The 13,607-nt window shown below is 37.1% G+C and overlaps 1 protein-coding gene across 1 annotated transcript in view; it reads left to right on the top strand.

The window, feature by feature from the left end:
- Positions 1-13,607, top strand: part of ADAMTS18 (ADAM metallopeptidase with thrombospondin type 1 motif 18) — a 79,381-nt gene that overhangs the window by 20,842 nt on the left and 44,932 nt on the right. The window contains exons 4-8 of the mRNA XM_075161450.1: positions 7,851-8,133; positions 10,919-11,065; positions 11,431-11,630; positions 12,240-12,323; positions 13,192-13,351. Coding sequence (XP_075017551.1) covers positions 7,851-8,133; positions 10,919-11,065; positions 11,431-11,630; positions 12,240-12,323; positions 13,192-13,351 — 874 coding nt within the window. The remainder of the gene's footprint in view (positions 1-7,850; positions 8,134-10,918; positions 11,066-11,430; positions 11,631-12,239; positions 12,324-13,191; positions 13,352-13,607) is intronic.

Below are 13,607 nucleotides of genomic sequence, written 5' to 3'. Positions count from 1 at the left end.
CAATTTTGTTACCTTGTTTTAATAATTGCTGAATGTTCTGCATAGCACTTCTTTTGAGCAACCAAACAGAGTAGTCTTTCATGACTAACTCAGACTGGCAATTTAAACATTGTACTCTCCTTCTGTCAGATCCTCAGATAATAAAATGCTATATTGTTAAGAACTCTTAACATTTTACATTTGCAAGAAATCTATATTATGTTAGAAAACAGAATAAATTGAGTTATTTTTGTGAGTCACTTAGAATCTAAAGAAAAATGTGATCTGGTGCACAATTCTCAGGTCAGAATAGGCAACCAGTGATTCTAATGCTTCTTTCACGATAAAAATATTTTAGTGTGTATAAAGGCCATTAACTTAACCTAAACATTTGCTGTGGTAAAGAGCCAGATATTCCAATCTGGTGAAAATCAGTAAAGGTCTGCTGAGGTTATTCTCATCAGCCAAGGATCCAGTCCAATAAAACATTACATTTTTACTTCCCTGACTCCGGGGTAGTCGTCAGTAACTGCCCGTGTACAGACTTGATACTTTTCTGAAGGATGGATGAATTTCTTTCGCAAACATAAAAGCTAGGGAAAAGTTTAGTTAACTTAAATTCTCTCTTTCATTTAGTGTGTTTGCATGCCTTTGTGCTGCCTGGTTTGGGATAGGATCAAAAATGAACATGCTCTGAGTTTTACTCGTGGGATTTCTGACTTCAATAATACATGTGTATTATTGGAAACCTCATGAGAGTCCATTCTCACTAGTTTCCCAGAACATTTTCTTTCCCAAATTGGTATAAACGCGCTCTGGAAATGCTTGCAGAGACAACGTTCAGCTCAATGGGAGCTCCTGGGTGCTTAACACTCTTTAAAAGACAGTCATTTATTTAACAACCTGTGTATGGATTTAGGGTCCAGACCTTTCACTTTTTGTTGGGGAATCATGGATCGTGTCCCTGTCACTGTGTCTCAGAAGCTTGTTTAATTTACCCAGTGCTTCAGTACATGGGCGCGTCTGTGTGAAGTGCCCTTCTGAGGGGGATAGAAACAGCATGTGAAGGCAAAATACGCCTCAGCTCTGTTAGCTGCTGCTGCCCCCTTTGCAGTCACCACCCAGAAAAGGGGCTGTAGGTCATAGCAGAGAGGGAATGAACTTCTTTAATTACCATGATTTACTGCCATTGGTTTGGCTGTTTGCTCATGATGCTTCCCAAGGGTAAAGATATCTTTCACCTCAGCAACACTTTCTGCAATCCGGCTCCTTCCTTCTGCTTCGCCAGATATGTTGCTTGTCACTTTTTCTACCTAATTTCACATCTTAATTTGCTCATTTTGATTATATTTTCCAGAGCACTGACATTTTGACCCTAACCTGAGAGGTGCTCAATAACCCATCTCTCAAAAAGCCAGTTAGTGATATCAGGTATCTACAATTCCAGGTCAGGCTGTACTATAACGCTGCCTATAATTCTTGGAAGTAGTTTAGCTTGTGACTCTAGTAAGGTTATAGTCTCGCATATTTTTCAGACTACCAACTTAATCCATCCCAAGAGATGAGTCTACTTCATTACACATTCTCTAAAGAAACAATAATTTATTTAGACTGCTTACATGATGCAGGATTGCTTTGAACAGCCTTGTACTAGTATTGGTTGAATATCCTTGCTTTGGAGGAAAGAGGAATCCATAAGATGAATGTTGGCAAACTTAACAGGACTTTATTCTTCCTGGGATCCCTTGGCATGTGTGAGAAAGCTATATCTTTCCATCATTTTCAAGGCTTGACCCAAACCCCATTCTAAACAGCTGGCACTTTTCCTTCTGTCTTGACAGGATTTTGTATCAGGTTGCTGGTATATGCACAGAGGACTGCCATCTCCACATGGGTTTCTCTGAGTATGCATTTGAAACGGATCTGAAATCACTGTCGCTGTTCTCCAAGCTGCCGGCCGTGAACTAGATGTTACAAAGTACCATGTAGACACATAAAAGTTATGCTGTGCTTGAGCTAATAATCCAGTCTCTTAGCAGCTACATTGCTTCTAGTTTGAGCTGGCTTGCCACCAGCTGCCTTGGAGGATGTGCAGAATGAATGGAGGGCTGATCGCAAACGTGAAGATAATTTCTATACTTGGTGAAGTGACTACCATTATCCGCTTAAAACCTGAGGGAAGGGCCTCATCTCCCCATCAGTCTGCAGTGGAATCTGAGCAGAGGTACAGGAGTTATGGGGAGACCTCTCTCTTCTTCTAGCATATGGTGTAGTATGTTGGTATTTGAAAATTGACATCTGCCCAATTCTAGAGGCCAGTCTGGGCCCAAAGGCAACTTCTGGCTGTTGTCCGGTAGCTCTAAGTTGTGTGAAAGCTTCATGTTCTCTGGATCTCCATTGTACACTCTTTCTGCTTCTAAGATGCTCATTATTCCAGTATCGGAAACAGTCTGGCAGACAAAATCCACAGGTGGGACATCTGAGCTAGGGGAGTCTCTTCTCCAGCAAGGGAATTCCTTGGTGGCGGAGATAGGTCTTTTGTGTTTCCTTTGTGGTGCCAAAGTGTCAGAGACATAGCAGAGCATCAGGGCAGAAAATAAGAGTTTGACTTTGATTAAAATGAACTGTAGCTAAGATAATTTCATGAGTTTTCACGTGAATGAGAAACGACTCCAATGTACTGTGACATGAGATGGTCCCAACAATATTGTGATGTGAATACTAGATATACAGGCATCTGTGACCTCAGATAATTTTAAATAACCAGCAACTATAGTTCTTAGGTCATCTGTGCTTCCTATTCTTTACATTTCAGGGAAGTTCTTAATTTACGTTTTTATTTGTTTTAAGTAGAACTAAAACCTGTACTTTATGTCTCTGTACTTTACGTGCCGTAACTCTTGTTAAGATGTGTTTGAATCAATGATTTGTGTTTTTTAGGAGCTGGACAGTTGGGAAATAACACAACAGAAGTCTTGGATCAATGTCCACTGAAGTCTGTGGAAAACTTTATGCCAATTTCAGTTGGCCTTTTCTCAAGTCTTTTAAAACTTTGCATGAATATTTGGAACTATTTTAATGGGTGTGAAACTACATTTAACTCTTCCTTTTGACAGATTTTTCATGTTGAGTACATGCACACCCATCTAATGGTATAGAATTCCTTGATTTCTTTGGTCATTGTTTTAGCTGCTCTCAGTTTTTTAACACCTAATTTTATGTATATGCTCATAACACTGAATAAAGCATTCTGGATATTAAGTAGTATTCCTTAGACAATACATGCAAACTTTTTAGCGCTTTATTTAGTTGAGATACTCCTGTCTTCATAAAAACTGTAATTTAACTTTGCATCAGTCAGCATTAAGTAGTTATGTTTAGCAGAGACATTGCAGTTCATTTATTCATATGTTTTAATTCTCAGTTTCATTTCATTATGCTTCTTACCTCATTATTTGCATCTGGTTTATGAAACTCCTGTAACTTTAATATGCATATGGCCAAGTTGTTGCCTTTAATTTAATTAGCATGTAATGAAAATGCCTTGTATGCAAGCAGAGAACCCGCAGCCATGAGGCTTTTCTAGTTCAGAGCAAGGGTTTATCTACTATCGCAGAACTTAGCTTTCTTAAATTATAGGCAAGAAATAAGTTCTGAAAGTCCTTTACTCACTGTCACTGTTGTGTTTTTTATGGAGGGTCTGTTTCTTGGAGATGCTGAAACCTCAAAATCAATTAGGTTTACAGGCTGGTAAGCTGCCAAAGGCTTCACTCAGTCTAAGAACACAGGGGGAGACAAATGGGAGTAGCTTTTGTGCTGTTCCAGTAAGAGGCCAATGAGACCTGTTAGAAACAGGTATGTTAGCGTGTGACTCTCAAAACCATTCCATGTGAGTCTAAAATCAGTGGAAGATTTACCTGGTTTTGTATAGCTAAGATGAATTTCAGTGGTTTAAAAAATTCTCCTTATTTTTCAGTTTATAACCTAACTTCAGTTGAAAAATATCTTGAAGCAGATACTTTCTTATCATTTCCCTTGTCCAGATTTCTTTTTGAGATTCTTCCTCCTTTTGAAACACACCAAGAAAACAGAACAAGTGCCTTACCTTGGTAATAACACCCTGATACTGAGGAATTTCACAAAGACGTATTGGATCTGAAAATTCCTTTAGCCCAGAGCTAAGCAAACATTTCATAACAAATAACAAGTGGGAGGAATGTTGCCTTCTCATCTCTTCTCAACTTTTCTGCAAAAAAACTGCAAGTTCCTCTAATTTATTGATTCTGAATTATTTGCTAACCACACAGATCAACATACGTCCTTCAGTTTACTTTCCAATGGCATGGAATATCCCTTACAGAAGGATAGCAGATATGTGTTGTGAGGGAAGAACAAGAGAACAGCAAATTCCAACTGAGCAATCTCTTGGGTTTTCCATCCCACCATATTCTCACAATTACTGCTATTATTAGTGATAGCCACAGTGGGAGAGAGAGGGAATAGACAGGAGTCCCTGGACTTTTTCATGCTGTGTTGTCTAGACTTAGTAAGAATGTTAGATTTTGTCATCCTGCTTCCTCTCATGGTGTTATAATTGCAGAGAATCTGAAATAAAAATGGAGTTTTGACCTATCTGACCCTCTCCTTGTTGGGTCCCAAACCCATCAAAGTTAATGGAAAGATATCATTGAGTTCTGATTCAAGAAAATCACATGTATACTTAAAGCTATGCTGGCAATAGGAAACCTAATGCATAAATTTCCATGACAGTTTTGACAGTATTTGTTCATCTACTGAAGTATTAGAGCTGGATAAACATATTGTATCTAACTCACAATTAGAGAGTTATTTCATGTATTTGTAGAAAAAATTCCCTGAAACGCTTTTTTTTTAGCACTTACACTGCCCAGGAGTACACTAGCCAAAATCTGGCCTTCAAGACACTGCAATTCCTTGGCAGTGTAAAGTTAGAAAAGACCATTCTATGCTAGTATTCTGCCTCTGTGCTCTGGCATTTCTCAGCTGGCATATTTTCCAGCCAACATGACCATAGCCATAGGCCTCTTTGCTTTACCTAAGGCTAAAATTCAAGAACCTGCAAGAAAAGTATCTGGCAGTTTTTGCTGAATTGCCCCCTTTGCAGTGATCCAGAGGACTGCACCTCTTTCAGAAGCCAGGTCAGCATTCTCAGCATTACTTTGGAATTCCCAAAGAGATTATTTTAATATGAATCCTTGAAACCATCCCATACCTGGAAGAAATGGAAAATGGTCTGTGATTGAATGAGTGTCCAGACTGCTCTGTGGCACTTCCCCTTTCTTCCTGACAACTTCATAAAACTAGATGTTATCAGAAAAGAAGGTATCTTTCATTCACACAATATTTTTCAATTTGGAGGATGTGTCTGATATAAAACCCAAAGGAAAGAATTCTTATTGGAGATTTAGGGTCATTTCTGCTGGAAAAAAAAGTGAATACATTTGTAAGGCACTCAGTCAGCTACAGTCTATGTAAAGGTGCAGCAATATACATGCAGTACAGGACCCAGAATTCAGTTCGCTCCCCCTCAAATTCTCAGTCCGCCATTATAATGTTAAATATAGAAATTACATTTGGGGCTGAAACTTGGTGTACATCAGGGACAGTTTCTTACAGGAAAATGTAGAAACCCCTTTGTTCCATATGGTTTGAATCATTTACAAAATGAATCCTACAGGAATAATTTCAGATGTGGAAACCTTTAAAATGAGGAAATAAAAAACAGATTCACTACATTTCTGTTTTCCAGCTGAAAAAAAAAAATCATTTAGAAGTGCCTAATTATCAGTGCACTCTGGTAGATGAAGATTGCCTCTCAAAACCACTTTTAAACTGCGTGATGACACACATCATAAGGATTAAAATAATAGTCGTCTTCCCTACAGGAAAGTACTTTGTCATGACCAAATGTGATCTGACATTTGAAATATGCCAACTTATTGCATTGAGCAGGCAAGTTAAATTCTTGTCAATTATTTACAGCCTGTCTCTTATTGACAGAGGCAATTTTAACCTTCATTTAGAACGTTAAGTAGATATAGGCTGAGATACGTAATTATGAATTCATGCTGAAGAAGGGAGAGGGGGCAAATTGTTAATCCAAATATCATCTATGTTTGTTTTCATATTATTTTTCAGAAGGCAATTAGACCCTCCCAGTTCATAATATGGAATCTCTTCTATTGTCAAAATTAAGATCACAGTATGATTTTATGAGCACTATTATTAGGCCCCCATGAAAGATGCTTATATTGGGGAGTACTGCGAAGATACCTTTGATTTGGAAAGATAGAAGTGAATTTCCATGAAAAGGGCATAATGTATGACTATAGACAGTTGAGGCCCTGTATCTCTCTGATAAATCTTTTCAGCTGGAATAGACTTAAAGTCAATTTTAGCATTAGCTTACTAAATAGTTAAAGCTGTGAAGATTTCATATGTAACTTTCTATTTTCACTTGCTTTTCATTTTCTGTTGAGTTTTCCTCATGGGAAACAGTTCTGAAAGTGCAGAAAATTCCACAAATCCTTAAGAAATACAGTGCTTACATTAGGCATTCAAACTGTTCTCCTTCTGATACCCTTGGCATTCTGGTCCTAGGAGGTTAGGCTAAAGAAAAGCATCCATTTCAGAAGGGAATAGGTGATACATGTCTAATATGTGCATTTTCAAAAAATACTTTTTGAGGAAGGAGGTGGAATCATGGTCTGGGAGGACTTAAGATGTCGGGCAAGATGGTTTGCAATTGACATTTGTTTGTCTGCACATATTTTTCTGAAGCATAAGAGATATGTAGTTCTCGTGGGATGTCAATTTTGGCAGGAGGGGGTTGGCAGATGGTAGAGCCTCACTGATCCAAACCAAAAATCTGTATCTAGTATTACGTATATAATGTAATAGAATTACCTGATGAAACTTCTCCTTGGTTTTTGACTTGGTAAAAAGGAGTGTTTATTACAACATGTTTTATAAAACCAAGAAATGAAATAAAATCATAACTGATTAATGAGCTGCATGGAAATACTTCCTCAGTGCCACCCACATTTCCCTGGCCCTGATCCTGGAAACACTTCATCACATGTGCAGTTTTATGCACAGATACTATGTGAAAAATACAGTGTAGTTTTCCCATACTTATTTCTGTCTTTCAGGGATCCAAGAAGGAAAACAATCAGATAGTTGCTTTCACTGATCAGTTTTCTCTTGTAGGAGGGCATAAATTTTAAACTGCCTTTATGATGATTAAATTGTGGGGAGTTGATTACTGAATGATAGTAAATGTTCAGATGCTTCAACTTCGTGCTGCTGTACCATAATGTGCTTACATTTCTACTTGGAGTAACCTCAAGTCTGGGAGTCCCGTCTGGTAATACCTTGTTCTGAAAAAAACCTGAATCTTAATTCAAATATTTTGTTTTACTAATGTATGCATTTATTAGAAGTTGCATTTTCCAAAAGCATTTTCTTTTTATGTGAGACTGTATATCCTGTACACAAACACACATACAAACAAATCTATACTTTAATTATAATTAATTAATTATATTGCTTATGAAATTATTCATGGCACTGTGTGAAGGTGCTTTGCTGCCAGTCCCACAAAATTCTTGTTTTGTGTGTTACCAAATGTGAAACCTGGTCATCTCCAAAGTGAAATAATGCATACTTCAACTGGGAAGACTATCTAGATTGTATCTTGAGTAAATGTAATTTAGAGGAGCACATTTCCATCTGTCTGGGCTTTGAAGGAAGATCACTTTAAGAGCTAGCATGTTCCAGCTGTGAACCTTGACAGTCTTTTCTCTAATTTGTGGTGGTGTTTCTTTTTTTAGTCAGGTTTGATAAGGACACGGAAGATCGAGTTCCTTATATCTCCATTACCTCAGCAGCTAGCACAGGAGCACAACTACACATCACCTGCTGGACACCATCCTCATGTATTATATAAACGAACTGCAGAAGAGAAGGTGCACCGGTACACAGTAGAGTCCAGTCCCAAATACTTTTCTTTTGGTCATCACAGAATTCACACTTCCCACAAGTATCATGCTCAAGCGAATGGTTACCACCATGGAAGGTTTCAAAAGCAACATTTTTGTGGACGTCGCAAGAAATGTATGTAAGGAAACTTTCTCTCCTTGTTTGAGATAGTGGCTCTTAGAGACTGTATGGTGATTCTGAGGTGTGGTTCATAGTCACCTTTGTGATGGAGACATAATATTTTTAAATTATACATTTCTAAAGTGAAATAGATACGAGAAACTTGATTATTCCTTTAAATTGATGTCATCGTCTGATTTATTAAGCTATCAGAATCACTGTTTAGTTTTCTTATTGTCTACCTAGATTAAAAGATCCCATGCCTGATTTTTTTGACATTGACATAATTTTCAGTAAGCAATTCTGTTTTAGATTGCTGTTTTTGCACAGTGATGGATGCCAAGTCCCTGAACTGCTCTCTGTTAGTTTGGGGATATATAACTAATTAAGCTTGAAGATGGAGAAAAAAGTCTTCCAAATCATTGATTTCTGAGAGGACAGATAGTAAGTCTTTCTATAACTCACCATTTGATAATGAAATTCTCAGCAACTGAGATCTTCAAAAAGAACCTCCCGTGTAAATTGTTTAAATAAGATTTTGGAGCCACTTCTTAAAAAACGTATTGGAATATATTATCCTGCTAAGGTCTATTCTGAGTCCTTCATTAGGCCCTCAAATTGCAGAATATTTTAGAGCCCCCTTGGACCCTATATCTGTACTTAGAGCATTCAGTTGATTCTTTTTGAAAGCTGAACTGCTTCTGAGCTGAGTTTCTTACTGAGGATCTCCAGGACTGCACACAGTATTGAAAACGTTGTCTCAGTCCAGTTATATTCTTCCATATTTCTTCTATAACTTCCTACTAGAGTTCTGAGAAAATGAGCAGGTTCCTTTTCCAAAAGGTGTGTAAGGAAGAAAGGGAAGGAATGAGAAAGGAGGTAGTGGAAAAGGTGGCTGTCTGAAACTGAGGCCTATTTGAGGCCTGAAAACTGCTTATTAAAAATTGACGGCTTCTTCAAAAATCCTTCTCCCTAGATTTGAAAGCTAGACCTCAAATGCCAGCTGCACAAGCCTATGATTCAACTTGTAAACATTTGCATTCTGATGCAGTTCAAAACTACCTCATTACATACTCCCTTTTCCTTTTGTCTGGTTTTCCTGCTGCATGCTTCAGAGCAGAGGATAATGGTGCTAAGTTAGCTCCTCTGCTCTACAGTGTTTTATTTTATTTGCATTGTTCACTGTGGCCTTGCGCCTTATTTACTGTACCACCTGTGACTGCTTGTCCAAATTCAGAATTATTCATGTCCTCTTGAGCTTTTACATGGTGCTTATCCCTATAATAAATGAGCGCATTTTGAACAGTGTATTTTCATAACCTCCTGGGCTGTGAGAAGATATTATCATTATTCCTGTCTTATAAATGGGACTCACAGACAAAGGAGAGATCAAAAATAACCATTACTTCTGGGTACTAAATCGATAAACTGAGTTTTTCTTTAAAATACTTATAAAAATATATGCTCCTGTAATTGTATATATGTATCTATATATTCAGTAATTTCAGTTACAACTGTAAGTTCTTACCTGCATATTCAAGCTGGGTTTATGTTAGTTGAAGAACATGCAATTAGCATCCAAATGTGATGAGTTTAGTATAAGTGATTTACCCATCATTGCTTAGGAACTCGGTGTCAGACGCACTGTTAGAATCCAATTAAGCAAGATTGCATTTAATGACCTTAACCATGAAACTCTTTCTTTTCACATCCTGCAGTCTTTCACTTCATGCAGTACATATCTGTAACCTTCTGAGAGAAAGGAAGGAGGAGTTCTAAAAAATAACAACCTATTCCCATACCCAGCCTTGGTTATATGTAGAACAAGTTGATCTCGTGTTCAGTGAATGAATGCAGTCCTACAGTTAAAATAACGTGTGATCGCTTAATTGAGTAGGGGCAAATATAGGATGTAGAAGAAAAACATACCACTCTGGTAAAGGCAACACTCCTTCTATGAGTACTTGGAGCTTTTTTCTTCTTCTTCCTTTCTTTTTTTTTTCTTTTCTTTTTTTTTTTTAATTTATTTTTTACATTGTTTTCCTTGTCTTGTTCTGTAGTCCTATCAGTTTGAAATTTTCAGCAAATGCCTTGAAGTTGTATTGTCTTCAAAATAGTACATGGAAACTGATGTGCCTTGAACTGAACGCTTCACTCTTGGGTGAGGCATGTCTTCATGTTTTGATGTGCGTCCAGAAGAGAAAAGTTCTTTGAGCTTGTAAAGGACAGTTGTTTATAATGAGTGATACATTTTAAAATCTTACTAGCACAGTCACTTGCAATGTTAAATATAGTTCAGAGTGACTTAGTTCTTGAAAGCATTCTATGGTATTCTTGATTTCCCAGTTTGGCATGGAAGGAAGTAGCGTCTGTTTTAGCTCTGTCGTTGGGATAACTTTCTGATGAGGCACAGGCAGGATTTTTTTTATTACCTGAGGCTCCCTCACTTATGTCACGTTACATCCTGTGTCAAAAAAATCCTATTGTTATCCAAATAGTATGTTAAAGTGGCCTTCGAGTTAATTCTTGATGCAAAGGCAGTGTAGGTTTATGCAAAAGAAGCTGTGAATAACAGGAGCATTATAGGATGAAGGATATAGCTTTCTTTTCCCATTTTCTGCTCTCTGAAGAAATGGAGTAGAGACTATTCTCTAACCATGCCATTGACCATGCTACACAAGCACAGAGAGAAGAAGCGCACCCTGGCATTGGGGTGTGTGGGCTGGATGCGCATATCCTGTTGTCAAGCCCAAGTTGCTGTTGCCTGACATTTCCCTGCACTAAATAAATATGTTCCCAGCAGGAATAATCTCAATGGCAAATTCGCATAGAAGGCTAATGTCAATCACAATAGCAGGCTGGCAGGAATCTTACTTGTGGTGTGTGTCTGCTTTCTGTACTGACGGTGGACATCTGTTGTGGAAAGGAGTTTTTTACCAACTGCTATGTAAGTAGCACATGCCAAACACCTCAGGAAGTTATCAGAAGGAAGGAAAAATGTAGATATTCTGTTAAAAATTCTGTGTGTATTTTTTGCCACAGATGCTACCATTTTATTAGATTAATTCCTTATTTTAAACTGCTTGTGGCATACGAATGTGGTTCTCCCATTTCCTTCTCTCCCTGTAGCCATCCTTCCCACAGGAATGAATCAGGTCTTTTTTAATAAATATACAAGAACTTAGCCATAAGTATTAAATCACATGCTTTAAAAATAATCTAAGCCTCTAAACCTGTGATACTTAATTTTCTGATGAAACTCTTCATGGGTGATCTGAACCCTTTCCAAAAATGAGTTTTATTTCCTTTTAGATGCACCTAAGCCACCCACAGAAGAAACATACATTCGCTCGGATGAATATGGGACTTCTGCAAGGTTCAAAAGATCATCTGCTAAAATTCAGAAAAATGGAAGTCTAAATGTTGAAACGCTTGTTGTGGCAGATAAAAAAATGTTGGAGAAACATGGCAAGGAAAATGTAACGACGTACATCTTAACAGTTATGAATATGGTAAGATGTGGTGTAACTGAAATATGTTTTTCCTGTGGAATATTGTTATGTCAGAGTAGGATCTTTCAATAAAAAAATTTGGAAAATATTTAAAATGTTAAATTTTAAAATACTTCTTGTGGAGTACAAAAAAGGCAGGTGCTCTGAAATTGAAACTTTCGTTTCTTTTCCTATCATGAAGCTTAGTCTGTTTTGTCCGATGTCTCTCCTTGAAACAAAAATTTATTTGAGAAAGCACAAATTTATTTTGAGAAAAATTATATAATTTTAACTAGAAATATGTTTTCCTTTGTGGCTTTGCTCTTTAGTTTTGTACTACAAAACTTGAACTTGAACTTTGAACTTGATTACACTTGATCCAGGAAGCCAAGGACAGAACAAAGCCCATTGAAATCAATAGAACTTTTTTAAGTTTTTTGAGTAAGTGTAGTGGTTTGGAGCATAATTCTTCTGGGTTAAGCCTCTTTTGGATTAATCCTACAAGGTTTAATAACTCCATTAATTTGTATTGAAAATTGAAGCCCAATGCAATAACTCAATACATATGTTTAGTCTATTAAAAAAAAAAAACACACGTAGATGATATTTTCTCTTCAATAATCGTTGCAGGTCTCTAGTCTGTTTAAAGATGGAACAATTGGAAGTGATATAAACATCATCGTTGTGAGCCTTCTTCTTTTAGAACAAGAGCCTGTAAGTTGTGTCAGAATTTTTGTGTGGTATACTTCATTTGCTACTGTTCACAGGGAGCATTGCGTGTTCCCATGTTATGTACATGAACTTTCATTAGAGGTTTCTTAAGACATAAAGCATGAGAAGAAGATTAAAATCACAAAAACCTCCAAAATCACACTTTCTGTATTTCACTGCTTCTCGGTTTTTGATCCTAAAATCTTCATTTCTTATAAATGTTCTTTAGAAACACTGAAATGCTTCCAGTAAGATAAAACTTAAAATTTCCAGTGTTTTCTTGAAGAGTAATGGCTGGAATGAGAAATCTACTTAAGAAGTATTTAAATAAATAAAAAGATTTTCAGCTGAGCTTTCCAGGATGTGATGATCAGAAGGGGGAAGGACTCAAAAGTCCCAAACTGAAGATAGCATGTAACAAAGGTGGGAGTGGAGCCAATTCTTTTGTCAAGGTGCTGAGACAAAAGAAGACAAAATCTCTTTTGATGCAAAGAAATTTATGATGGGTTGATCTACTTGGATAATACTTTTCCTCCACAGAAATCTCCAAACATTTTAATCACAAGGTTGAAAATGGTTTAGTGTTCAGCTTTATCAGGAATCAAATATATTTGTACACTGTAATTCCAACCACTGACTTTGAAAATATCTATGTGTCTGGGGAGAGATGCAGTTTTATTTTACAGTTGTAATAGATTCACTCATCAGCTGAATCAGTCATCACAGACAGTTAACTTGGGAATACATAAGTTTATGTAGCACAAATATGAAAAAGTAATTCCCTTTTCCCTAACCAACTCTTACTCTTTCAGTCACCTTTCTCAAGTACTAATGGAAGCACCTTATTTCTGTGTCTGTGAAATACCTACAGGGTGGATTACTGATTAACCACCATGCGGACCAGTCACTGAACAGCTTTTGTCAATGGCAATCTGCTCTGGTTGGGAAGAATGGAAAGCGCCATGACCATGCCATCTTGCTTACGGGTTTTGATATCTGTTCTTGGAAAAATGAGCCCTGTGATACTTTAGGTATGATATGAAAACACATTCTGAGAAACTTGTGGGTGTCAACAGCAGCATCTTGATTGATAGAGACTGAAATGTTTTAAAATAAAAAAAGTCCATTTTTGCACATAACATTAGCCCTCTTGAAGAGGAAAGAACAGTATTATTTTTACATATTTGTCTTTGAGGTACCTGGAAGAAAAAGACTATTACTGGTATCATTGCCCCAGAAAAAGTGGCAAAATAAGCTATCTGAAGACATCCTTTTGAATTGTCACCT

This window comes from Calonectris borealis, chromosome 12, assembly GCF_964195595.1.
Source record: "Calonectris borealis chromosome 12, bCalBor7.hap1.2, whole genome shotgun sequence".
Taxonomy (NCBI): Eukaryota; Metazoa; Chordata; class Aves; order Procellariiformes; family Procellariidae; genus Calonectris; species Calonectris borealis.
This window is presented reverse-complemented; position numbering and strand designations above follow the sequence as displayed.